Source organism: Equus asinus, chromosome 2, assembly GCF_041296235.1.
Source record: "Equus asinus isolate D_3611 breed Donkey chromosome 2, EquAss-T2T_v2, whole genome shotgun sequence".
Taxonomy (NCBI): domain Eukaryota; kingdom Metazoa; phylum Chordata; class Mammalia; order Perissodactyla; family Equidae; genus Equus; species Equus asinus.
This window is the reverse complement of record NC_091791.1, coordinates 98,133,607-98,161,485: the sequence shown is the minus strand read 5'-3', so window position 1 is coordinate 98,161,485 and position 27,879 is coordinate 98,133,607. Positions and strand designations below refer to the sequence as shown.

At 45.8% G+C, this 27,879-nt stretch overlaps 1 protein-coding gene across 1 annotated transcript; it reads right to left on the bottom strand.

The window, feature by feature from the left end:
- BNC1 (basonuclin zinc finger protein 1) lies at positions 1-26,668 on the bottom strand. Its single transcript, XM_070494356.1, has 5 exons — positions 26,550-26,668; positions 11,672-11,771; positions 10,369-10,604; positions 6,528-8,392; positions 1-2,281 (listed from the first exon to the last, which is right to left on the bottom strand). The coding sequence occupies exons 1-5, from the start codon at positions 26,556-26,558 to the stop codon at positions 1,597-1,599; spliced, it is 2,895 nt and encodes a 964-aa protein (XP_070350457.1). The 5' UTR covers positions 26,559-26,668; the 3' UTR covers positions 1-1,596.
- Positions 26,669-27,879: the final 1,211 nt, after the last annotated feature.

The following is a 27,879-nucleotide window of genomic DNA, read 5'->3' as shown; positions in this document are numbered from 1 at the left end:
GCCTTTTTAAACAAAACGTGTGTCATATATTTTTATTAAATCATAGAAAACTCATTTGTATACAAATTTTTCCACTTTGGGGAAACTAGAATATTAAACAGCTGGGTAACAAAACAGTTGAAAGATACATCTCACTTTAAGCAGAGATTAAGTTTTAAGTTGTCACATTTATTTAAAAAAAAAAGTTGAAATAATCAGTAATAGGTTGTTGGCTTTTTTCACCTTTAGGCCAGAGGAATAATCTCTCTTATAACTCCCAATTCTCTTTAAGGATGTTTTTCATTACTTAAACCAACTCTAAGTTTAAAAGATGGTTAACCTGAAGTCTTAATACAAAATCAATTTCTTTTTCCCTACCACGGGCTTTTAGATAATGTAAATGCCAAATTTCAGAAGATGGTCTCCTTTTACAGGACTGAGTAAGCTTCCTTTCTACAACAGCAAATGTGTCTCAGGGCATGGAATATATTTCAGAATAAGTTAAATATTAAGACATACAGTATGGCAATAACGTCCTACTTGTCTTTCTACTACGTAGATTTGTAAGTTCATCCTAATCTTACACATTTATAAAAGAGTGAAGGCTGAGGGATCCAGTGATGCCAAAAATGCACAACCATCAGAACCACATTCTCTAAACGCTTTGGGAGAGTATATAAATGGTCCTGCCAGAGCCACGCATGCCTTCGTCCCACAGGGGATCACAATGAACGGACTCCAAAGTTCACCAAATGAAAACGGGCAGTGGTTCTGAAGTTTAGGTCGTCGCTCATTCTGCTTTTGAGCCGAGACCCAGAGGTCACACTGTGACGTGTCTGCACTCACCCCAAATACTCACGTAACATAAACACAAATTAAATATTATCAAAATAATTTTAAATTAAATTGAAGACCACTATTTTTAAGTGCATGAACTATCTCCCACGTAGCTTCTTGAACGTGTGTTACAGAGCAAGAAATAACATCCTTGGTAACACCCATGTTTCTACAAGTCAGAGGCCAGCCCACTTCCTCTGAGAACTCCCTGGAGTAATATATGAGACCTTTAGGGGAAAAAAAAGAAAAAAATAAAAGCAATTCTCCACTCCAAATGGAGGGATAGTCTCAAAAAGTCATTTTCCTAAACTCAAGTCTGGATTTCAGACTCATTCAAGCAGGAACTGAAAATGTGACCTTTGGACTGGCTCCTCACCCAGGGTGACAGTCTGCTTACCCAGGACACTCAACTGACCCTTAATACTGCAAGCCTCACTTCGAGCTGCCCCCAGGTCCTGGGCCCCTGATGTTGACCTGCAGACCTGGAGCTCTCCCAGGGAATGTGTAAACAAATCTGGGGAAAACTGCGTTTCTGCAAGTTTTTGTTATGTCAGTGAAAAACCTTCTGGGCTAAGAAAAATAATAGGAAATGCTGCCCCGATGTCAGCTTCCCACAAGGCTTGTCTTTTGCTCCTCCTGCTGTAGAGGACTACAAAGTCAACTCATATACTTTTGGCCTGGCTTGCCCAAATGGTATTAAACAAAGAAACATTTCTTTGGACTACCCTATTCCTGAATTACGACAAATGCTTGACCAAGCATACTTGGTCCACCATCTTGTTACTGGAGGTGACTGGGAGAGGAGGCCAGGCTTTTGTGCAGGTTGGGATTCTGGCTGTGTCTGTTTCGACTGCGGACAGATGAGAACATGGTGTTGCAGCCTGGCACTTTGCATTTGTGGAGTTGACGGAGGTGCACAGTTTTATAGTGGGCCCTGAAGGTCCCTTTATTACTGTATGTCTTTTGGCAGAGGTGACATGTTATGGGCAACCCAGAAGGTAGGCTAGCAAGGCTCTGGTCGGCCTTCTCCATCAGAACACAGATGGGGTACTCATCTTCTCCAGGGACCAGGCTCGGCCCTTCACAGTTCCCATCACTGTCCTCCATGAGCACGGTGCCTTCCTCGCTTGCCCCATCTGAGTCCCAAGAGGAATGGCTGCTGCTCTCCGACTTCATGCTCGAGGTAGTACTCAAATCCAGGATGGTGCCCTCGCTTGGCAGGCCAGAGTTGTAGCTCTCCAGACCGGCACTGTGGACTTGGGTTATTGGGTAAACCAGACTGCCCATCCGACTCGTTCCCTTGAAGATGACAGATGTCTGGGAGGCTTGTTGTGTGAAAGCCACGTCCTGATAGGCCTCCTGAGCCACATCTTTCAGAAGGTAAGCTGCATGGAAATGGTCTTCACTGCTCTCCAGTGCTTCTTGGGTCAACACTTTTTGGTGGAGATTTAGGTTTGAACTGTGTCTACAAGAGTGAAAAGATGGTTAGCAATGCGTTGGGCTGTTGTTTTAAAAACAGTCATCATTCTAAGTGGAGACACTAGTAGATACCAGGAAAACCTGTGGCATGGGAGAAGTGATGACAAGGGGCGTGGGACGCAATGAGTGTTTAGTGGACACCGGCTGCTGCCGTTCAACACTTGTCAGAAGTTAGCATTCACCAGGAAGGTCAACAGTCTGGAAAGTGGGACTGTGCAGTTCTCTTCAATTTCCACAATCTGATTGATACGGAACTTCTTGTACCTCATCTATACAGAATGGCCAGACTATTTCAATCAGGCCAATTCAACCGGGACCCTGGAACTAGGAGGTCCCAGGAGAACACTGGTCACAAACAACAAGGAACTCAGCAGAGGACTTCATTTCAATGAAACCAGGAAATATCTTCCAGAGCTGCACTGTCCCATGTGACAGCCACTCCTACGTGGCTCCTGAGCACCTGAAATGTGGCTCCTATCATACCCTGAAATGATAATATTCTGGACAGACTGAATAAAATAAAACACTACTAAAACTTACTCCACCTGTTTTTCACTTTTTTAATATAGCTACTAGAAAATTTAAAATTTCCTCTGTGGCTCATATCACGGTCTAGAGCATTTGCATGCACATGGCCACAGAAGTGCTACAGGAGTGAAAATCTGATTGGCTAGAAATTGTATACATGTGTGTGTGCATGCATGTGTGTGTACTAACTTTAGCTCATATTTGCAACGTTTCACTATATACCAGACAGCAGTTTTGCAAATGCAGCACTGTGAGCACACCACCAATCTTCTACCCAATGATTACTCCTGAAGGGCAGGTAATGAATATCCATTATGACACAAGCCTTTTACTCACAATATCATTTGGATGTAACTTGTCAATCAATGTCGGTCTTGCTCAGAGATTCCCTGCTAACTTCTGACTAGTAAAAACAGCCCATACCAAGGTGTACAATCTTAAAAGGGATAGAATTATTCCAAACAGGGAAAATATTTCCCCCAATACAGATCAGAATGCATCCCAGGGTCAAACTGGGAAAAGCAGCCTCACCAAAATAACTGAGAATTGAATTTTCTCTTCTAAATCTTCGAAGACATGGGTGGGGAAGAGGAGAAGGTTTAATCATATTTCATAAAATGTATAAAATTTACTATTCACTTTTCTTTTCTATCTCCTTACACATTCTTTTTTGGATATAATCAGAATTATACTCGCAGATCACCCACTTCGCAAGCAGCTCATCTCAACTGCAACTCTGCCCTGTGATTATGTCAGCATTCTAGGTTGAAGGGGCAGGTGTGCGTCAGCAGAAAACTAGACACTAGATTGACATATAGGTTCCAGTACACATAAGTGGTTAAGAAAAAGTCAGACAAACACATTTACTGGAACCTTGTACAGAAAGATCCCTGCTGCAACAAAGCAAACCTCTGGGCTCCATGCTCAACTCCTGAGTATTCCATGAATACCAAAAGCTAACTTGTGGGCTCCCCTCTCTCCTCCTTAAGCCTCAGAGGGTAAGATGCGTTTCCTGATGTGCCATGTGCCCTAAGACCAGTGACTACCACAGCTGCGAAAACCCTCTGGACCACCTGCCAGGCTTTCTGCTTCCACGACTTTAATAATGCGGAGCCCACTGCCCAGGTCTGCATTTCTTCCCTTCAATCTCTACCCCCCCCTCCAACTCTTCCCCCTGATTTTTGACTATTTAGATTAGTTGAGACCTGTGGTTCTCCAAGTGTGGCCTGGGCACCCCAGCAGTCCCTGAGACCTTTTCAGGAGATGCCTGAAGTCAAAACTCACTTCATAATGATCCTAAGACATTATTTGCCCTTTTCACTCTCATTCCGTCACTAGTGTACAGTGGAGTTTTCCAGAGGCACATGACACATGATACTGCAACAGACCGAATGTAGAAGATGAAAGAGAATCCAGTTATCTTCTTCTAAGCCAGACATTAAAGATATCTGCAAAAATGTAAAACAAAGCCACTCTTCTCACTAAGTTTTTGTTCTGGAAGATGTAGTTATTTTTCATAGAAATGTTAACATATAATAGGTTTATTATTTTAAGTGATATACATTAATTTTTTCCAATTTTAATTCCTAATACAGTACATATTGATGGCTATAAACCCAAACAGACAAAAGCTTTGAGGGTCCTGAGGTTTTAAGAATTTGTAAAGAAGCTGTGAGACTAAAACATCTGAGGGCCGCGGGTTTAGACATACTCCTTCCAGAAAGCCTTCACTAACTTCTCAAAAAGTCTGGCTGGGCACCCTCCCACGAGCCCACAGCAGCCTGTACTTCTTCCATTCTGGCACCCAGCACATTCAGCTGCAATCGCCTGTTTACTATTGGTCTGTCTCCACCACTGGCTATTGTGGGCAGGGACTGCATCCATGGCACCTAACACAGAAGGTTCTTAAATATTTTTTGGCTGAATAAGTATTCAGGGTGCTGTCCGGGTCCCTTCCTGAGGGGTTCTAATAACTGCCGTTGGCAGCAGCAGCGGCTGGAAGAGCGGAAGTTAGTTATCCTAACAGCAAAAGAGTTCTCATCTCTGACTCAGAGAAATGGTGGTGGGCCCGGGCCTGTCCACAAGGTCCTATTATAATGGTATCATTTTAATCACAGATTCTAGGTAAAATGCATTCCAAGCTCTAGACTACAAGAATTAGTGGCTTAAATCTAGAATGCAAGATGCCTTCCTGCGGTGGGAAGGAGGCTTGCATCACAAATAGGTCATAAAATATTAAATATATGAATAATGAACATAAAGTGAAATAGTATTTTCAATATGCCTTCTTAGTAGACTCTGTAGGTCAGAATAGTATCATAAATATGAAGAATAATCGGACCAATATGACCGTCTCTTCTTCATAATAACAGCTTATTGTGAACAAGCACTCCTCTTGGAGGATGAAGAAGAACTGGTTCACTAATTAGGATCTCCTGGTGCTTGGGTTCAACATCCAGTAACAGAAACAGGAATTTTAACTAATATCACCTGTGCTCTGTCCTCTCTGCTCAAGACAACGAGTGTGTTCTTGTGAGTCCTGTCTAGGAATGTGTGTGGGAGTCTGTACATTTTCCCCTCTTGATAAATTAGGCATTACAATTTGGACTAAGGTGGAGGTGGTGTTGAACTGCTTCAAGTCAGGCTTGTTTGAGCAAATGTAACTCTTTAATATTCTGTGAACCACTCAGCATTTATCATATTGCATTTCGAAATAGCAGAGAGCTGGTCCTTTCCTTACAGCCTCCTGGGGTCATCTTTTGGTATGCTTGGTCTTCCCTTCACTGGGGAGGAAAGTGATCTGCAGAGTGGTTAAGTGACTCAAGTTCATTAAGAAAAGCACAAGTCAGATGGTAATGCCAGTGCTGTGTCCCCAGCGTGGTGAGATATACTCTATTCCCAGGCACTCTGTGAACAGTGTGACTGTGTGTGGGTCATGAAAACCCAGCACTGACAGATTTCTCATCTTCCAATCAAGAGCACAAATCCTGAAATAACCTTCTCAATCTTTATTCTTCGATACCTCAATATATTAAAAATCTCCAATCAAGCAGTTATTCTTCCTTTCCAATGCAACTGGTTAACTAGACATCAGACAAAAGGTTTCATTTGATGGACTTCATATTATGAAATGAAAATCAGACAAATTTTGGGAAGCCATAGCAATAATTTAAAAAGCTCCCTCCTCCCTCCTCTGAGAGAACTAGTTCATGATTCCCTAACCCAAATCCTTTGGGCCAGATGTGTTTGTGAATTCAGAATTTCTCAGACTTTTGAAAGGGAGGAGGATGCATATGCTGTAAAATTTTGTTAATGTCCCCATAATAAATTCATTAGTATTTCTGTACTGAATATATATAAAAAAATCCACACAAAGATTTGAAAAAAAATATTAGAAATAGCCTCACATCATTTCAGCTCAGGTTTTGTGGCCAAATGAGTTTAGACTGTAATTGAAAATTCAGGAATGTGGATCTATAGAAAGTGTTTCTCAATCTGTGATCCCTGGAACAGCAACATCAGTATCACGTGGAAACTTACAAATGCAAATTCTTAGGCCTCAGCCCAGACCTACTGAAGCAGACAGAAATTCTAGGGGGAGGGCTCAGAAATCTGTGTTTTAACAACCTTCTAGGTGACTCAGATGTACGTTAAAGTTTAAGAACCACTGCCTTAGAAGAAATGATTGCCCACAGATGCCTTACCTGTCTCTGCTCCTGCGGGAAGGGAAGGCAGCTTTACAGCCCTCCACGGTGCACATGTGTGTTTCTTTGGCATGCATGTTCTTGTGGTGCATTTTCACACCACAAGCATTTTTAAAGGTCTTCTTACAGATGTCACACTGGAAGCGATTTTCTTCCTTCTGCCGTGCTAATGCGTGCTGACCCATGGGCTCCAGTTCTTTAGAATCTTCGAAACAAGGAAAAGCCATCCCTCTGTTGGACAAAGCACTGAAGAGACCCCCGGCCAGGAGGCGCTGCTGCAGTTTGATGTAGTCAGGAAAAGGAACACAGGGCTCCATCCCAGGGGTAAGGTGGAGCTCGCGGCCACCATCCTCCACCTCCCTGGGCACCACAATCAATGCTGGCTTCTGCTCAGTCTCCCTCTCTAAGCTGTGTGTGGTCTGCTCAGGGGTTCGGCTGATGGCATCACTGGACTCAATCACTGATTCCAGATGGCAGGCCCTCTCTCCTGCAGGGAGAGGCCTCCCTAAGCCTCCTGACTGTGTGTGCTGCTCCTCCAGCGTTCTGTCTGACCGAGGACTGCAGGCCTCTGGCTCATCCTCACTGACCACCTGCAGGGGCATGTCTTCATCCGAGCTGAGAGCATGCCTCTTCTCATTTGCTATCTCCACAGCTTCCTTCTCTATTTTGATAGGCATACTGGACTTCCGGGATTTCTTCTTGGGAAGGACATCAAATGGCATTTCGTTTAAAACCAGCTGTTCTGGGATTGAAGAGGACAACAGAGGGAGAGAAGGCAGCATCCCGGGTGTGTTTGCTAGCTCGGCAGGAGTGGCCGGACTGCGGTAGAAAGGAAGGACCGGCTGGACTGTCTTTAGGTTGGGAAAAAGCACACCGTTTTGCCCAATGCTTGGAAAGGCTGGCTGGCCCCTGGAATCCTCCCCTGAACCAGTATAGGCAGGAAGAGGCCTACAGTCTGGAGAAGTCACCACGAAACCTGGGCGCTTGTAGTTCTCGGAGGCTGCCAGGTTCAGGCTGTTCCTTAGATCTTTGTCCCTGTTGTTTCTGTTCATTGGCATGTGCAGCCGAGGGTTGGGGTTGGCGCTGTGGCGGTTCCGGCTCCTCAGGGAGCTGAAAACCATGTTACACCCTTCAATGGTGCACTTATGCTTGATCTTCAGGTGGACGGCGTTGTAGTGGATCTTGAGGGTGCCTTTGTCATAGAAGGTCTTCTCACACGCGGTGCAGAACACCCGGCCCTTCTTTGTGCCAAGGCTGTTCCTCTCAGACTTCACTTTGGCCTCGGGGGACAACTGTGTCCTTTCAAGCTTAGTGACAATGTTGTATGAGCTGGAGTCACTTAAATGGGCGTTGTCTTCCTTTTCAGTAACAGCATCTGGACAGTTTAGACACTGCTCTTTTTCGACCTGAAATGGTGTGGAATTGGAAGTTAAGAAGCTGCTGTTGGGGAAGGGTCTATGGATTTCCTGTTTGGGGTCCTGACTTTGGTCCTGACCCTGCTCCAGCACATATTGTTCGGGCAGTGACCCTATCAGTGTGGGAGGCACTGGGTTGAAGAACTGGAAGGGCAGCATGAAAGTCATGTTGTTTATGAGGTTCTCAAAGGAGTGTATACTGCTGGGGTTTCCTTTATCCACAGGAGTGGGGAGGCTGGCACTCCTGTGGCTGCAGCTCTCGATAAAAGCCCTGATATCTACATTCGCCGTGGAAGGCGGGATGATGATGGACTGATCTTCTTTCTCTTGAATTGCCATGAGCTCAACTATGGACTTGGTCTCTCCAAAACGAAGGAACTGCTGCAAGGTGGCCACCTCTTCCTCGCTGGTCATGATGCTCCAGTGATCCAACACCTTTCCTGATGCATCCTAAACCCAAACCAGAATTGAAAAGTGCAATTAATTTACTATTCCTTACCCTTCTCTCTAAGAAAGGAGTCATGTGGTCAGGGCCTCCACTAGCACCTTAGGGCACTTTGTGCCTATTAGAAAAAGACACCCCCATGAGCACAGGGCTCGCCGAGTTCAGCCCTCACTCACCCCACTCTCCTAGGACAGAAAGTTTATGCAGAAAATAAACTGCACAAATTTAAGTAGTGGTCCAAAAGAGAGGAATAAAATTATATCACTCAAGCCTAAGGGAAATTTGCTGATTATTTTCCATCTTATTTCAAAGCAACTGGTTGTCTGGAATTAGGCATAATAATTTTCCCCACTAAAATCAAAGTATGTATCATTTGAACAATAGTAAATTCTTTATCTAAAGAGTATAGCTGGAGCAATCAAGCCTAGACATAGCTCAAGCATTCATTCCTTACAAGTTTAATAATATTCCCAAGCAACTAGCATCAGAAAACAAATGAACCTATATTGATCTATTGCCCGTGTTCACAAAGCAGAGCTGTAATTACACTGGAGTGTTGGAGATCTTTCAAACTCTGGCAAGGCCTAACTTTTCCCAAAACTACAATAAATATTTTATCACAGAACATGTATTTGATGGCCTACTGAGATTTTTCACAGTGCATGTAAGAGTTTTGAAGATGATGAGGAATGTAACATCATAAATTTTTCATGCACTAGAGGTTCAAGGTAATTGATTCCATATTTTTAATCCTAACACTAGAAAGCAAGATTATTAGGATCATTAAATATTGATCTATGTCATAATGTAAGATCATAATGCTACTCTACATAAAAGGCTGTTTCTAGCCTGCTGGGGGTCCTGTACTCAAGGTGGGCAAACATGTTTCCACAGAAGAATGGGCTTTAGACTCAGAAAGAAGTGGGTTCAAATTCCGGGTTTGCCACATATGAGTTGAGTGACTTCAGCAAGATTTAGAAGCACTCTGAGCCTCTAGTTTTTCAACTGGAAAATGGGGATAAACTACCTACCTCTTGAGATTACTGGAAGAGGGTTAAGTCAATAAATGGCTGTCATTAGTGTTTGTTTTAGTAACATGGCCTACTTGAGTAAGACCGAAGTATATGTTAGTCTTGGAAATGCATTCATTCTCCCATTTCACCGAAATTTTTATCAAAGTTAGCTGACACTTCCTAGTGTAGAGGCAAGGAGAGAAATGCTGTAGCTGTTTCATATGTCAGAGAAATTATATAATTCGTATCAGCATATATGTTCTTTGCTGGTGAAAACACCTTGATAGCCTCCTTGAATGTGAAACACAAGGCCTATCCCCTAGCATAATATAGAAATAGAGGTGAAATGACTTTGCAAAAAAAGAGAGGAGAGAAGAGATGAAAGGCAAGGGAGAATGGAGAGATGAAGAGAAAATGTGCGGTGACCAAAAGAGAATTGAGGAGTAAGAGAGAGAGAAAGTCCAAGAGCATGAACACAGAAAGACCACAAGATGATGGAGCCTCGGAAGGAAAATCAGCACTGGGGTGGCAGAGGGCTTTAAAGAACAGGAAGGTGTGGCATGAAATTGTAACTGTGTGCTGTGTGGTTCTGCACTGTAAGTTACCCCTAAACTCTCAGTAAAATCGGAAAGAGACAGTGTCTTGTGTCAGCAGGTAACTGAGTCTAATAAAAGAAATGTAGGCAGCACTGAAGATGGGGCAAATGGTTTACTGTGGAAGAAGTGGCTTAGTGAAACCCACATCAGAAAATATGTAACACTCCCAAATCCTCAAGTTTCACAGTGTCTTGAGGAAAGCACTGGATTCCTCCTAGAACATGAAGTATGGCTTAAGCCATTAGAAAAAATATTAAAGGGAAGGGATGACCACCAATGGCTGTCGCATTGGCCGACAAGTGGATGACATCAGTTATGTGGACAGAGATACCAGAAGATGTTCTAGGAGAATGGCGGCTATGGTCACCATACCTGTAGCACGTATCCACGGATGTAATCCTGAAGGGTCCAGTCCAAGGCATGGAGGATCTGCAGGACCTCATCTTGCTTCAACACACTGAAGAGCCGGTCCAGTAGGATTTTCAGGCGAACAGGGATGGCCTGGGTCCCGTAGAGCATGAGGCTGCTAATATCAAACACCACATTGGACTGGACAATCTCCACCTGGCTTGTTGGATACACTGGGGGGATCCTCAGCTTACTTAAAGCTGAAAAATCAAATTGAAGAAATACCACTTTTAAAGATTCTCCTACAAAGAGAAACACTGCACAGGAAGTCAGCTAGCGCTAACTCTCAGTTATGTGTTCCTACAGAAAAAAGATTAATATGCAAACAATTAACAATCTTAATTGCTATCAGGCTCCAAGTTATTCACAGGAACTTCTAAAAAAAATAGGCTGGGCTGAGACTATTCTTTTCTCCCTTTCCTGTGGCATCTCTAAGGAGTAAAACAGCCACAAGCAGGTAAGATGCAAAGAAAAGGGGTAAAAACAAAAGCAGCAGATGCATAATGAAGAGGATGGAAAAATCAGGAAGCACAGGGTCTGGAGATGAAGAACCTGGGCGTGGGAATCCAGCAGATCTGGGGTTTGAGCCCGAGTCTGCCACCTCGAGTTGTCGGGCTTGGCATTAAACCACTGAAATTGGTGCTGTCCAATGCAAGAGTCGTCAGCCACATATGGCTATTTAAATTTATATCTAAATTAATTAACATTAAATAAAGTTAGAACTTCAGTTCTTCAGTCACACTAGTCACATTTCAAGTACTCAGTAGCCACACGTGGCTAGTGCACGGTTGTCAGGTTTAACAAATAAAAATACTGAACTCCCAGTTAAATCTGAAGATAAATTTCAGATAAACAATGAATAAATGGGATATACTTAAACTAAAAACATTCATTGGGATATACTTGGGCTAAAAAATTATTTATTGTTTATCTGAAGTTCAAGTTTAACTCAACATTCTGTGTTTTACCTAGCAACCCTGGGCTAGAGGCTACTGTATTAAAGAGCGTGGAACACGTCTATCATTGCAGAATGACAGCACTGAAGCATGAGTTTCTTTATCCTTAGAATGGGGTAGATAAAACATTTACCATATAGAGTTGTCGAGATTCAGAGAGAACATATATAAACTCTTAGCCTGTTACCCGGCACACAGTAGTAACTTAGAAATGTTAGCTGTTATTCTTAGATATTAAATCAGTACCTGAATAACTATAAGTTTTTTAAAGGGAACACTACAGGACAAGAGAGAGGACAAAATAAAGTTACCATGGGCCACCCATCCATGTCTGCACTGCTCACACTGACGGTGGTTTATTTTCCCCGGTTTGAAACTCTGGCAGCTACAGTTCAGAGTACAGCCAATAGCCTGCAACAGAGAACACAGGGATGCCCAGGATGTTAGTGATGTGTGGACCTACATCACACTTACAAACAGGACGCATTCCTCTGTTCAGCAACACTCACAGAGCAACACAGGCCCACTCTGTGCCAGGCCGACGTGTATACTGTACCTGGAAGGAGGAGCAGCTAGCCTGGGACCTGGAGACTGTGAACACTCACACAGATATTCCACATGCAAGAATGGGCTAAAAACCTCAGAGCTTTCTATAAGAAAAGATTATGGGCTGAGGAAATATCTTGCTTGTTATTAAGGACACAGAAAGGGTGAAGAGTCACATTGTCACCAAATCTCTAGGTTGACCAGAGCAGCAGCCCTGAAAGGTATACAGAGGCTGTCTGGGACAAGTACACCGAAGAACGATTGGAACTGAGAATGATCCACACAGGGAATTCGTGACCCCTCGAGATGTGGTAGAGGCTGAACATCAAAACAGATTTGAGGACACGTAACGGCTGATTACAGTGAGGATGATTCCTGACTCCACTCACTGGACTGCGTGGCTGACAGACAGACACAGGCCGGACAAGCCCTGTGTCGATGCCCAGTTGCATGGTAAAGGGCCACATATGGTGTGAGTGTGTGGAGTGGGGATATGGCTGAAACAGAAAATAGAGGTGTACATGTCAACCAAGTTCTAGTATTAAGTACAAAGCTTCACGTGTATTTTTAAGGTGAATTTTTCAAAAGGGGACAGAGGCCTGAAGGATGTGATCTATTATTAAAGAGAAAAAGCTCTCACAGGAGCTCTGTCACGGAGGTTCTGGGAAGACCGCTGGGTGGAATCCATATGATTCAAGACAGCCTTGAAACTGGGGGGTGCATTGTGTTTGGGGGGGATGAAAAAGGCCTACAGTGATGGGTTTAAACTTCCATCTGCCATATAAGGGACTATGTGGCCTTGGGTGGGGACAGTGAAGGGAGAATCTGGCCTAGGACTTTGGAAACTTACTTTAAAGAGTATATAACTAGTCTTCACTTAAAAATCGGTGGCTGGTGGGAATATAAAATGGTGCAGCCTATTTGGACAAGTTTGGCAGTTCATCAAAAAGTTAAATATAGAGTTACCACATGACCCAGCAATTCCACTCCTAGGTATGTGCCCAAGGGAACTGAAAATATATGTCTACACAAAAACTTGTAATTGAATATTCACAGCACCATTATTTACAACAGCCAAAAAGTGGAAACAACCCCAACGTCCATCAAATGATGAACAGACAGACTAACTGTGGTATATCCATATAATGGAATATTATTAGCCAATAAAAAAGAATGAAGGATTGATACATGCTACAACATGGATGAACCTTGAAAACATTATCTAAGTGAAAGAAGCTAAGTACAAAAAGTCAGAGGTTGTATGATTTCATTTACATGAAATGTCATGAATAGGCCAATCCACAGAGGCAGAAAGCAGACTAGAGGTTACCAGGGGTTGTGGGGAAGAGGGCAGGGATGAGGGGCGACTGCTAATGGGTGATAGTGGGGGGGGGGGGAGAGGGGCATTCTTTGCTTGTTTTCATCTTTTTAAAAAATAGCTTTAAGTTGAGACATAATTTACATATCATACAACTCATCCATTTAGAGTATACAATTCAATGATTTTTAGTATATTCACAGAGTTTTGCAACCATCATCACAGTCTAATTTTAGAACATTTTCATCAACCCCAAAAGGAACTCTGGGTACAAATTTATGCTGAACACGTGTTTTCATTTCTTTTGGGTATATTCCTAGGAGTGGAATTGCTGGATCATATAGTAACTCTATGTTTAACCTTTTGAGAAACTGCCAAACTTTTCTGAAGTGGCTGCACCATTTCACATTCCCACCAGCGATGGATGAGGGTTCTAATTTCTCCACATCCTCGCCAAGACTTGCTATTGTCTGTTTTTTTTTTAATTATAGCTATCCTACTGAGTATGAACTGGTATCTCACTGTGGTTTTGCTTTGCATTTCCCTGATAGCTAATGGTCTTCAGCACCTTTTCAGGTGCTCATTGGCCATTTGTATTTCTTCTCTGGAGAAAAGCCTATTCAGATCCTTTGCCCATTTTTATTTTTTGAGGAAGATTAGCCCTGACCTAACATCTGCCACCAATCCTCCTCTTTTTGCTGAGGAAGACTGGCCCCAAGCTATCATCCATGCTCATCTTCCTCTACTTTATATGTGTGGCTTGACAAGCGGTGCATAGGTCTGCACTCGGGATCTGAACTGGAGAACCCCAGGCTGCCACAGTGGGACGTGAGAACTTAACCACTGGGCTGGCCCCTGTTGCCCATTTTTCAATTGGGTTGTATGTCTTTTTAGTACTGAGTTGTAAGAATGTTTTATATATTCCAGGTACAAGTCTCTTACCAGAAAAATGACTTGCAAATATTTTCTCCCATCCTTGGACTATCTTTTCACTTTCTTAAATGATGTCCTTTGAAGCACAGATGTTTTAAATTTTGACCAGAATTTCTTTTTGAGGTGATGAAAATGTTTTAAAATTAGTACTGATGGCTGCACAACTCTATGAATAGAGTGAAACCACTCAGTTGTATACTTTATGAGGATGAATTTTACAGTATGTGAATTATATCTTGATAAAAATATTATTTAAAAAAATCAGTCTACAACACATCTATTACAATGGCCAAAATTCGAAACACTGACACCACCAAATGCTTGTTAGGATGTGGAGCAACAGGAACTCTCATTTACTGCTGGTGGAAATGCAAAATGCTACAGCCACTTTGGAAGATGGTTTGGCGGTTTCATACAAAACTAAACATACTCCTACCGTACAATCCAGTGATCACCCTCCTTGGTATTTACCCAAAGGAGCTGAAACGTATGTCCACACTAAAACCTGTACGTGGATATTTATGACAGCGTTATTCATAACTGCCAAAATTTGGAAACAACCAAGATGTCCTTCAGTAAACGAATGGATGAATAGACTATGGTACATCCAGACAACGACATATTATTCAGCACTAAAAATATATGAGTTATCAAGCCATGAAAAGACACGAAGGAACCTTAAATGCATATGACTAAATGAAAGAAGGCAGTCTGAAGAGGCTACACACTGTATGATTCTAATTATATGACATTCTGGAAAAGGAAAAACTATGGAGACAGGAAAAAGATCAGTGGTTGCCAAGGGTCTGGCAGAGGTGGGGGGATGAACAGGCAGAGCACAGAAGATTTTTAGGGAAGTGAAAATACTGTGTATGACACTATAATGATGGACACGTCATTAACATTTGTCCAAACCCATAGCATGTACATCACCAAGAGTGAACCCTAATGTAAACTACGGATTTTGGGTGATTATGATGTGTCAATACAGGTTCATCAGTTGTAACAAATGTCCCCTCTGGTGAGGGATGTTGATAATGGGGAGGCTATGCATGTGTGGAGGCAGGGGTATATGGGAAATCTCTGTACTTTCAATTTTGCTGTGAATCTAAAAGTGTTCTAAAAAAACCAAAGTCTTAAAAAAAAAAATCAGGGGCCAGCCCGGATCCTGGGTGTGGACCTACCCACTGCCTGTCAAGCCATGCTGGGGCAGGCATCCCATATATAAAGGAGAGGAAGATGGGCACAGATGTTAGCTTAGGGCTAATCTTCCTTTTAAAAAAAAAATCAGTGACCTTGTTGAAATACAGATTAAAATTTACACGATTTGACTTACCTCTGATTCCTTTTGGATTACAAGGGACCTGAACAGATCACCTAGACAGAGACTTTCAAGTGAAGGACGAGGGCTGTTCCTAACTGAGGTGTGCGGCAGAGAACAGGGTTACCTAGTCCCTTCAAGAGGCTATCAAAAACAGGTAACATGGGAGAAAAAACTGTTGCTCTTTGTAAAGTCATACACTCTAATACAAAGAACTCCACGTGATCACAGCACTCTTGCACGCATTCTCATCAGGGGTGGTATCATCCCAATGGGGCGAAGGTTGGTTCTGGGGTGGGGTGTGAAAAAATGTTACTCTTTTCATGTATAAAGCACAGATATACGTACATAAACAGATAAAAAGTATATGGTATGATACTAAAATTTCATTGGGGGAAGCACAACTAGAAAAAATTTCTAAAGTCGCCTCAAGTGTGAGGGGAATAATGAAAAAAAGACTGAGAAACACTGCTCTAACACCAGAAATTATTTCACTTTTCAGTTATAGAGTTTGTACTTGCATATACATATACAAATGTTTCAGATACATGAACACATACGTCTATATACCTATACACACAATTATATAGTTATCTTGACTGGAAATTAAAGGATAAAATGAATAATTGTTTAATTTCTATGACATACTGTCAAAACCAAATTTTAAAATGGCACCATTATCTTAGTTTGTAGCACACCTAATATGCTGTTCAGCTTCTCAAACGTCCTCGCAACTCTCTCTGAACATCAGCTCACAGACGAACAATCACCTGTACTCTCAATAGCTACCAGCATACTCAGGACTAAGCCCATGAAATATTTTACAATCTACATTCTATAAATATGACTTTTAAAGAAAATTTTAAAAAGGAGAAGAATTCTTATTTTGGATTATGTCCCTCAGGATGCTACTCGCTCTTGAAAAACAAGATGTTGGAAATCTACAAAGGAGATTCACATTTCATTTATTCAGAAAATAGGACCCACTTTAATCAGAGGAAGAGACATCCTTGAGCACACAATTCCTCCACTTCCTGAAGATTCGGCTCTGAAGGATTGCACTCAGGCAAAGCCCCAGGAAACTCTGGGAGACTATCTCAGGCCCAGCACAGAAAAACCATAGAGGAAACAATCCTAAGCACACTGCACAGCCCAATATGGAAACTCACTTTTTTCTGTATCTCTTGATACCTGACCCCAGGTTTCTCAGTTTCAGTGTCACTGGCATTCGGAGTCAGAGAACTCTCTGGGGTGGGGGCTGTCCTGTGCGTCACAGGAGAACCAGCACCATCCCATCCTCTACCTACCAGGTACCACAGAAACGCCTCCCTTTCCCAGCTGCAAAAACCAAGACTGTCCCCAGACATCGCCCCTGGGGCCAAAACTGCACCCTGTTGAGATCCACTGACCTGACCTGAATCTTCAGTTTCAGCAGCTTCTAGTGTTAGGACAGAATTTTAAGCAGTTTTATCTATAATTCCAATGTATGAATGCTGCTTATAAGAAAGATTCATGTGGTTCTATATGAACCTATTTGAATAAGGCTTAATAAAGCTCATTAACATCTATGGAAATGAATCTCAGAGGAATTATTTATGAACTAAAAAAGCTAATTACAGTGTCTAAGAAAACTTCCAATATTAAGGCCCTTGGGTTTTTCCACCCATCTCAGAATTCCACGATGTAGTAAAATTATAGCACCATTACTTAAAGACAAATTAAAACTTCTAAAATGAAATCAAACCAAAAATTTCTAATTACAAGACAAAAAGTACTCATGTAAATCAAAATAGAAAACTCTTAAAATGTACATCCTTTCCTTTGGAATCCTAATATTTGCTCCATTCCTCAGAAACATAAAGGAGATGTTGACAACATTCCGAACTCATCAAGACATGATTATTGCTTTTTACGCACTCATTTTAATCAGACTATTTCCAAATTGTTATTAGCCACTTTGCTGTGCTACAAATCAACATTCAAAATTCTGGTTTGCTGTTTTGTAACTAACATTTGCTCATTCATCCATTTAGAAATTACTGACACACCTAGTATGTGGCGGATGATTCAGTTATTTGCAGTCTTGGGATGGAGTTATGACCCCATTTTTAGGTAGGTTTGAGGGTCCCACTTCCTCTCCCAGACACCCCTGCTCCACCTTCAGCCTGGGGAGATGCTGTCTTGAATTCCTAGCAGCTGCCGGCCCACGCACACAGCGGGATAGATGTACAGACTTCCACTGCTAGACAGTGCAGGCCTCTGGCGTGATCTGAATGGTTGAGCTTGAGAATAAAAACCGTCCACTTCAAAGCTGTTTTCATCTCTAGCACACACTGATATTTTCCCATCACTGAAGATGAATTCAGGGGGATACTTTCAGGGTACTAGATGGAAGAGGGAAGAAAAAAACTATTGAAGATCATTGAGGTTTCCAGACTCATGGCACTGACCCTTTGAGGGGAGTCATTTGTGATCTGGCTCAGGCTCAAAATTGAATTGTGTACCAGCCAGGCAGCTTCGTAGGCTCAAGTTACTTAGTCTGCCCTGTCCAATACAGGAGCCACTAGCCACATGTGGCTATTTAAATTTAAGTTAATTAAAATCAAACAAAATTAAAAATTCAATTCTTTGGTCACACTAGCCACATTTCTAGGGCTCAGTAGCTACACGTGGCTAGTGGCTACCATACTGGCCAGTGGAGATACAAAACATTTCCACCATCACAGAAAGTTCTACTGGGCAGTTCGGAGTCTGATGCATCTGCCCTTCTACACGGTGGAGTTCATATTTAATAGGCGATTTCATTCAATGCTCATTACACCACTGTGCAGAGGGAATTATTCTCAGGAAACTTATATTTTTGGAATATTTGTAACTCTCCCAAGGTCACACAGCTGGTGAACTCTATGGAACACTTATCATGTGTGAGGCACTGCACTACCCTGTGCCCATGTATTATCTCATTTCTTTCTCACAACCACCTGGGAGATAGGTATTCCCATCCCCATTTTGTGGATGAGGAAACTGAGGAAATGATAAGATATCAAAGTGGTCTCAAATCTGGATACTGGGGGTAGATTATATCTTGAAATACCAATATTTTGTGCTAACTGCACCTACATTTATGGTTTCATTTAATCCCAACAGCAAACTTTGAGAGTTAGGATTTATCATCCATATTCTTTAGATAAAGACATTAAACTTCCACATGGTAAAGAAACTCAGTTCACTGAATAAATATTTATTGAGCATTTATGACCAGGCATTGTTGTAAACTCTGGGAGTTAAACTGCTGAACAAGACCTATGCAGTCACTGCCCTCAGGGAGCTCATATTCTAGAGGAGAGAGACAAAAAATAAACAAACTACCAATTCAGAATAGGGCAAATGCAATGAAAGAATTATGCAGAAAGCGAGGCTACCAATTTCACTGGGTAGCATGGACAGGTAGGGATAGGAGTAAGTGCCTTTTAGACAGGGTCATCATCAAAGGCCTTTGAGGAGGTAACATTTGAGTGAGCCCCAAGAGATGGCAAGGAACCAGTGAAGAACTGGAGAGGAAAGGAGTGTTTCACGCAGAGGGCGGAGAAAGTGCCAAGGCCCTGAGGCACCAGAGGCTGGAGTGTTCTGGGAACAGAAAAGGGGCCAGTGTAGATAGAGTAGCATTAGTAAGGTTAATGCTAGAAAATGGGGATCACAGAGGTGACGGAGAACACTTTGCATAGGATCTTGGGGCAAGCCAAGGAGTCTGGATTTTGTTCTAACAGTGATCCTTTGAATAAGGGTATGAGACGAACATTATTTGCCTGTATAAAAACACCTCTAGATGCAGAGGTGGGAAACCTGAGCTCTTTCCCCATCACCACACTGAGCATCTCTCACCAGGATGTAGTAAAACCTACTACTGGCCTCAGGGGACTTAGGTCTTACTTCCCATTAAGCCACGTAACCTTCAGCTCTACGCCTTGGAGCCTTTGACTGAAACGGGCTGGAGAGCTGCTCCTACATCCCTCAGAGGCCTACTAGCCACATTCATGAGGACACACAGATGGAGAGCTGAAAAGGCCAATTAGTACAGTGAGATCGTTGTTGCGCCAGGCCCACAGGAAGCAGGTCCCAAGGTCCTGTGGGCTCTGATGGTCTGACTCTGCACAGAGGTACTGGAAATACCGAGAAAAACCTCCACAAAAGCTGCTACACAATCACTCACTCCTGAAAGAGGCAACAAAATCTATGGAACTCCAAACCAACACCTCGAGGCCAGCAGTGGGCCTGCTACTTCGTAAACCCTCCACTGGTATGATTTGAGAGAATAATGAATGAATCAATGAAAGCGCTGCACCATGGTTACTAATTATAGATGCCCACCCAATGTCCTTTGCCTGATCTGCCTTGGTACAAGAATCTTAATTTATGAGTCTCTGTTGTGGCCAGGTGACTAAGTACTGGCCAATGGTATACAAGTGGAAGCTGTCGGGTGGAGCTTTACAAAGAAAGCTCCCTATAAATGGGAGCTGACTGGGCTGAGAGACTTCTTTGCTTTTCCTTCTTCCTTCTTCTTGTAACGAGAATATGACAGCTGGACTTTAGAGGCTATTTTGTGACCATGAGGCAACCTTGAGGTCATGCCCTGAGGGTGACTGAGCAGAAAGCATGTTGACTGTTATTTAGCAGCTCTTTTACTAGCAGCCAAATGTAGTTTCTAATTTACATGCTGATTGTCTTGTTGACCATGGAAAGGGCCACATAAACACTATATGAAAATGGTTAACTAGTAGAAATCACCAACGCCAAGTTTAGAGTCTGTGGTCCTCTCTTAAGCAGGAGATTCTAAGGTTGTGCCAGATTCTCAGTGGTAAGAATCATAATTCCACAAGTTGAAATCAAAGGACCCAGTCTGCTAAATCACAAATAAATTTATTTTTTTGGAGGAAACTTAGCCCTGAGCTAACATTTGTGCCCGTCTTCCTCTATTTTATATGTGGAACGCCTGCCACAGCATGGCTTGATGAGCTGCGCATAGGTCTGCGCCTGGGATCCGAACTGGTAAAACTTGGGCCACTGAAATGGAGAGTGTGAACTTAACTGCTATGCCATCAGGATGGCTACACAAATCACTTTTTATTTATTTATTTTTTTAAGATTTTATTTTTCCTTTTTCTTCCCAAAGCCCCCTGGTACATAGTTGTATACTTTTTAGTTGTGGGTCCTTCTAGTTATGGCACATGGGATGCCGCCTCAGCATGGCCTGATGAGTGGTGCCATGTCTGCGCCCAGGATTCGAACCGGCAAAATGCTGGGCTGCTGAAGCAGAGTGTGCAAACTTAACCACTCGCCCACGGGGCTGGCCCCTCACTTTTTAAGTCACTGAGCTTCATAATGAAAATGCTTCAAGTTTTCCCATTGTATTTTTAAACATTGAATATAGACAATTGCTGTTAATATGTTTCAGTCCTGGAAAACTGCAGTGCATATCAAAGACTGCCAATCAGGATCTACAATACAAGACATCCCCTAAAGCAGCTGGACCACCCTTAGCTTGTGGGGAGACGGCTTGGTTCCCCTTCACCTATGGTGAAACTGTCATTCTCATTCTCTCTGGCTGCAGACCCAGCCCTCCTGGTCCAGGAAACCGCATCATTCAAGGCCGGGAGGTCTCCACCCAGCTGCTCTTTGGAGCTGCTCTGCCTCTGCCTCTTACACACATTTTGTACTCCTTACTTCTCTTACTAGAATTGGAATTTTTTGCTACCTCCCCTCTCTCATTTTTCTCTAACTTCTTTCAATTTTTAAGTTTTCCACTGTTTTTACTTACATATGTAAAGCCCCAGAGGTACAACTAGGATTCTGAAAATAGTATCACTATTTGCCAGATGGGCAATAAGGACAATGGGGAAGAAGAGAGAAAACCCAGGAGGTCCTCTCGTGTGAGGCAGCTTGTCTGCTGCTGGCAGCACTGAACTGACGCCCACCTGGAGAAACACACACAGACCAGACATTCATCTCATGCCATCCTCTACCATTAGCAGTTTAACAAAATGATACTAATCTATTTAACAAATTGGTGGTGGTGTTGTTTTGTATTTGTTTTTAAAGCATCGACCATGTACTGATAAAGCGCCTCATGAGGATACAAAGATGAGGAACTCCCAGTGTCTGCCCTAGGGGAGCACTTGTCTTCACTGGGGAAGAAAGTTACACAACTTGATTGGTCAAGAGTAGCAGAGCAGAGAATATGATTTGTCAAAAATTAGCGTAAGTCATTTAACTATACTAAAATCTAGCAATTCAAAAGATACTACAAACAAATGAAAAACTCATTGGCTGCCTTTAGAGAAAGCTAGGGAACCAATTATTCTGAAAAATGGTAAACAAAGAGAAAAAATCAAGTACGTATCGCTTTTTATACAAACTGTACTTTAGGGTAACTGAATCACTAATGAGATGAAGATTCTCTTTATGGAGGTATTCCAGTGAATAAATAAATGAAGAATTAGAAGACTACCATTCCACAACTCCTAATGAAAAGAGATGACAACCAGGTCATTCCCCGGGATGGAAGGATACATCCTACTACATATAGGGTGTTCTTACCAAAAAAAAGTTCAAATTTGAGTCAGATCAAGCCTCTAGGTCAACCTTGGTTTACAGAAAATACCGGGGATAGAGGAACGTTTAAACAATACCACAAGGAAGAAATCACCAAAATACAGACTGGGGAGCACTCTACAGGACAAACGACCCAGCTTTTTCAATAGCTAAATTGCAAGGCAAAAAGAATAAACCTATAGATTAAGAGAGACAATGTATGTATCTAATTTGGATCTTGATTTGAACAAAACAATGGTAACATAAAGTTTACAAGCCAATCAAGGAAATTTGAACACTGACTAGAAATTTAACAATATTAAAGAGTTATTGTTAAATTTTTTAGGTGCAATATGGTGTAATGCTTTTCTTTAAAAAAAGAGAGAGAGCTTTTCTTTTAGAGCTACATGCTAAAATATTTGTGAATGAAATTTTATGATGCCCAGGATTTGCTTCACACCAATCCAGTGTTGGTAACGGCGGGGGGAGTGAAGTGGGATTGGCCCAAAGCTGATCACTGTTGAATCTCCAAGCATGTATCACCAAGCTTCATTAAATTATTCTAATTGTGTCTCAAATTCTCTATAATAAAAAGTGAAAAAAATAAATCAAGACTCCCGTTGTCCTGCAAACTTTAGTTTTGAGTGAGATGGCAGACGTAGAGGGAGAGAAGAGCGCTGTGTACAGAGGCCAAAGGAGGCTTCGTCCAGGAGGCAGCAGCCTTTGACCAGCGTGTGCAGGAAACGCCCAGCCCTAGGCTCACCCTGCACATGTGTGTCAAACCTGGGAGGCTGGGCCACAGAGTACAGGTTCCTGTCATGGGCAGCGAGAGCTGACCTGGAAAGGCAACACGGTGGAGGTGAGGATGGGCTGTCCAGATGGGCACCCAGAAGTCTCTCTGTTGGGTTCATGGAAACATCAGGGTGCTGAACGACAACGAGATACGGTTTACCATGAGCAGAGTTGAAAGAAGGACTTGGTAAGCCTCAGGAACCAGGTAGGCAGCATTTGCAATATAAAAACCACACGAAAGGATAATGGACAGAATCCGGTTTCTCACTGCAGGTATGAGGATGAAAAGAGCAGTCAAAGCAGACTGAGAGCATGAAGTGTCTGGCAGAGAACGGGCAGGTGGGAGGTAGAACCCGGGGGACAGATGTTGGGCCAAGTCTACCTGTGAGTAGAAAGTATGCGTGACACGCTTGTAGAGTTCTCTTGCTGCTTAGTTCAAAGAGGGTGATGGGGAAAATACTTGTTCTTTTGATCTCTATAAATCAAAGTATAAACTCTGTGCCAAAATCATTTAATAGCTGTGCTTTTTTCTTAAAATTATTTGTCCTGAAAATGGAAAATATAAAAAGTAGAAAAATATGCAAATATTACCTTAGACACCAAACATTTCTTCTTAAAAAAAAAAGTAACAACAAGAAAAAATTACATAGAAACATAAATGATAGGGATACATTTTTTCCTTTCTAACCTAAGTTTGAGAGCTCAGAGGTAATTTTCAGAAAACTTTGATAAAAAACGGAGGGACATAAACTGCACATGTAGGAAACTTCTGAACACAACTGGGTCAGCCTGAGGAAAAAAACCCAAAAACCCAAACAAAAAAGACATTTACCCTCCAGGATAATTTTAACTAAGGCGGCGAGTTACACAAGCAATGCAACTTCACAACTGCTGCTGATGCGAAATAACGACGACACCGTGAACGTTTCTAAGTAAAATCTCACCAACATTTCTTTTAGGGACTGAAGGAGAACTCGATTTTAAAAAGTAAGTGTAAAATAAAACCCCTAGATTTTCAAAAGGAAGTTTTTAGAGAGAAAAGATCAGAGTTAGTCAGTTATGCCATCCCGAGCACTGCCTGAAAATTCAGCACAGTCCGTCAGGAAAGGTTCAAGCTGACTGTATAAAAATTTTACCTTCGTGACGAATAATGCAAGAAACAACCAGAGGGCTACAGAACAAAGACAACGCTTCCGGAAGCTGGTGTAGACCTGGAAAATAATTCTGATGTCGCTTTGAGCGTAAGGATGACACAAATAATCTGTAAGACGAGACAAACTAATAGAACTATATGAAAAAAAAATAAAGTTAGCAGCCTGAATTAGCGTTTCCCTGAGACCATCATCCCCTCCACAGAGGCCGTGTGGACCCGGCCCTCACAGCACTTCACTTCTCCATCTCTCTTCTCCCTCACGTTCGCGGGGTGAAACTTTCACCGCCCGAGGCAGAGTCCCAGGGTGATCTGCTAGGCGGTTTATAATAACGAGTCCAGTGTGGACAGGAACAGCAACACCCCTTTGCCCACAACTCCGCCAAGTCCGAGTGAGCCCCACAGAGGACCCTGGTGAAGCCAGTCTGCTCTCTATTTAGACTCACCTCTTTTTTTGGGGGATAAAATAGGCATGTGTCTGTGAAGGAAAACGGGGCCACACCGGAATCCTGGAATTTCCAGAATTAGAAAAAAAAAAAGGCTTCAAACAATGACAAGACAAGAGGAAATCCGGTTTTCAGGTGGAAACCAATTTAAAAGGAACAACAACAAAAAAGGTTTCCAGATGCCCCTTCTGCATGGAACCTGGTGATCTTTAACATCTCTCACCCAAGTCATCAAAAATAAAATATCTAAATAAATAAATTTAAAACAATGTCACAGAATACTCGGAGTAAGGTCATTAAAAATATTCAGCGACCCCCTCCCAAAGCTTGATCTTAGATACCAAAAAGATGGGCGGCTCAGCACCGAGATCCCCCGAGATTTCGGCTATTTCTGATTCTTTTTAAGCAGGGCTGTTTGTGAGGAAAGGAGCCCGCTCTCACGCCATCTGCATAGGCGAAAATCCACCCCGGGGGAGAGCCAGCTCCTCCTGCAAGTCATTTCCCTCGCAGGACCTCCAGGGCAGCCCTCTTAACGGCCACCGTCACCATAACTTCTACAGCCACACACAAGAGCTACAAGACACTGCGGCCCCTCGCTCCGTCGCTGGCGTTTAATTCCACCTACAAAGTGAACTCCTCAAACGCCCCCCGTTTCTGTCGGCCCCGAGGCGTTCACACCTGACAGGAGGATGCTCCCAGGACCAGCGCCGTCGGTCCCACAGGGAGAGCGGCGCTCCTCACCCCGCCCACGGCGCTGAGGGGCCAGCGCGGGCCCCAAGGCCCGACCGCCGCGCGGGACAGACGCGGACACTCAAACCAAAGGGACCCTCCTGCGGGCCCGACGCCGCCGCGCCGGCTGACACCTCCCGCGTGGACCGCGCGCGACCTGAGCGAGCGGCTCCTCGCGCCGCGTCCCGGCAGACGCCGACCCCGGCTCTGAGGGGAGCAGGGGAAGCGAGATGAAGGGAAAGCCCGCGGCGCTCGCAGGGCAGCCGCCCGCGCCCGCGCAGCGCCTCCCTCACACGGGAGCGCGGTGCCCACACAGCCGGGGACGCCGACGCGGCGACACCTTCCCCGCGACCCCGAAAGCAGCAAACCCGGGGGCCGGGCGCTGCGAGGACGAACCACAGCCCAGCTGCAGGCGCGCCGGAGGACGAAGCCGCTTCGGCAGAGTCGTCACAGCCCAAGCGGCGGCGGCCTCTTGGCCCCCAGAGGAAGCCAACGACGACCCGCGGACAGCCCGCGACGCCGGCCGTTCCGCTCCTCCGCGGGACGCACAGACAGCGTATCTCCGCACACGCGCTTCGAACCGAGTTCCAAGAACGCGTCCTCACGGGCTCGTGGGGGACGGCCGAGCGGCCGGGGCGCTCACCGCCGAACCGGAGTCCGACCCAGACGCGCGTCCGCGAACGGAGCGCCCAGAGAGCTCACGGAAGACGCCCGACGGCGAGGAAAACGGGGAACGGGGGGAAGAGCCGCCGCAAGGAGGCGGACGGAACGGCGCGCCAAACGCCGCCTTCAACTCGCCGACAGTCACGCCAGCGTCGCCGCCGCCTGACGAACCCGGCTTCCGAAGAACGGCGGCGGCGGCGACACACGCGGTCAGGGATCCCGGGGCGGCGGGGCCCCCCGCACGCCCACAGCCGGCCCGCCCGCCCCGCCGCCCTCGGAACACCGCCGCGAGCTGCGCCCACGCGCCCCGGCCCGCGCCCCGTGAGCCCCGGCCGGCCCAAGCGCGGGGCTGAGGCGGAGCCGCCCGGGCTGCCCGCGTCCCCCGCGGGGAAGCACCTGAGGGGCCCGGCGCGGCGCTCACCGCGGACACGCAGCCCGCGCCCGCGGGGCGCACGGCCGTCCCGATGCACCGCGCCCGCCGCCCGGCACAAAAGAGCCGTCCCCGCCGGGCTCGGCGACAGCGGCCACCACGCGCCCGGTGCTCAGAGGAACGAGGGCCCGGGACCCACCGCCGCCCTTCCGACGCGCCCGCCCGGCCGCCCTCACGCCCACCACGCAGGTGGCCCTCGGGGAGGCGGCCCCGCGACCCCGGCCTCCCGCCCCGCCCCGCGCCCGGCGCCCCGCGCCCGGCGCCGCCGCTCACCTCGGCCATCGTGCGGCCGCTGCCCCGCGCGCCTCCCGGCCGCGCCGCAGCCACGCTCCGCCGTCGGGGCCGCCTCGGCCGAGTGGGCGGCTCCCTGCCGGGCCGCGCGCCGCGTGTGCCCGCACGCCCGCCCCCCGCGGCCCGCGCCCTCCGCCCGCCCCCATCGCGCCCCGCCCCGCCCCGCCGCGCGGCCGCTCCGCTCTGAGCCGGGGCCGCCGAGGCGGGGCGGGCGCGCACGGCGGAGGGCTGGCCGGCGGCGCGGGAGGCGGGCGCCCCCGCGGGCTCGAGGGCGCGGGCCGGCGAGTTCGCGGACGTGCTGTCTCCGCTCGGGGGCGCGGGGCTGCGGCCCGGGGCGCCCACCCGCCTGCCCGCCGGAAGCCGGGTTTCCCGGGCGCGTGAGGAGGTGGGGCGGGGCCGGCGCGGGGTCCCCGGGGCACCGGGGCTTGTCCGAGAGCTCGGACGGGCACCCCGTCCCCCGCGCGCTCCGATGAGGTCCCCACGAGCGCCCGCGCCCCGAGTCTCGGCTGCTCCCGTTGCACGTGGGGTGAAGTTCGCCCCTCCTGTACTGGGGCTGTGGGTGGGATGCAATTCAGTGTCCTGGAAAACCGAACGGGAGCGTGGGCGCCTCGAGCAGCTGGGGGCGGGGGACCTGGACCAAGGGCTTCCGGGGCCTGGGGACAGCCCCCACCCCATGGGGTCTCCTCCCGACCCCCGGGGCGCGCCAGACCCAGGGGATCAAGCCTCCTCGCCCCTTCAGTCCCCTGAAAGGATTCCCTGAAGGCTGGACTCGGGGGTCCTGCTTCCTTCTCCCCCAGCGTGTCCCAGCGTCCCTGCTGCTGTTGGAGATCCTGGAAAGGGGAACAAAACTCTTCTGCAGTCTGAGATGGGGAAAAGGTGTGAGCTGCGGTCAGACGGAGGGTGCCTGGCTCTGGCTCTGAAAGGCCCGGGCTCCGAGGAGGAGGAGGGGAAGGAGAGAACAGGGCGCACGTGGAAGAAAGTGTGGGAGTCTGGGCTTCACGGGGTCCAGCGGGCCCTGCTGCCTCTGCATAGGCTGGACACACTGTCTGGCGTTCTGGCCAAGCCAGTGTCCTGGGTCTGCGGCCCAGTGCCCTTCCTTGCAGGTGTGAGGTCGCCTGGCCTCATGTGATGGACTCTGCCCTGCCTTACAGGGGTTGGGGAGATTCTTTTGTGCAAATGGCCGCTTTCTTATGAAGCTCTGCTCTATGAATTCCAGACCTAAACTGAGCACTTCCGTTCTTCCGTGTACTCCCCCACCGCCCACCAGGATTTAAGTCTTTCTTCTTGCTCCTCCTCTCTTCTCTGCCCGTTG

What these genes read in the sequence shown, in the direction of transcription:
- BNC1 (XM_070494356.1), bottom strand. An exon ending in TCCGTGGATACGTGCTACAG is followed by an intron (nt 8,393 to 10,368) that starts GTATGGTGACCA and finishes GTTTGGGTTTAG; the next exon opens with GATGCATCAGGAAAGGTGTT. An exon ending in TCCCGCAGGAGCAGAGACAG is followed by an intron (nt 2,282 to 6,527) that starts GTAAGGCATCTG and finishes TCACTCTTGTAG; the next exon opens with ACACAGTTCAAACCTAAATC.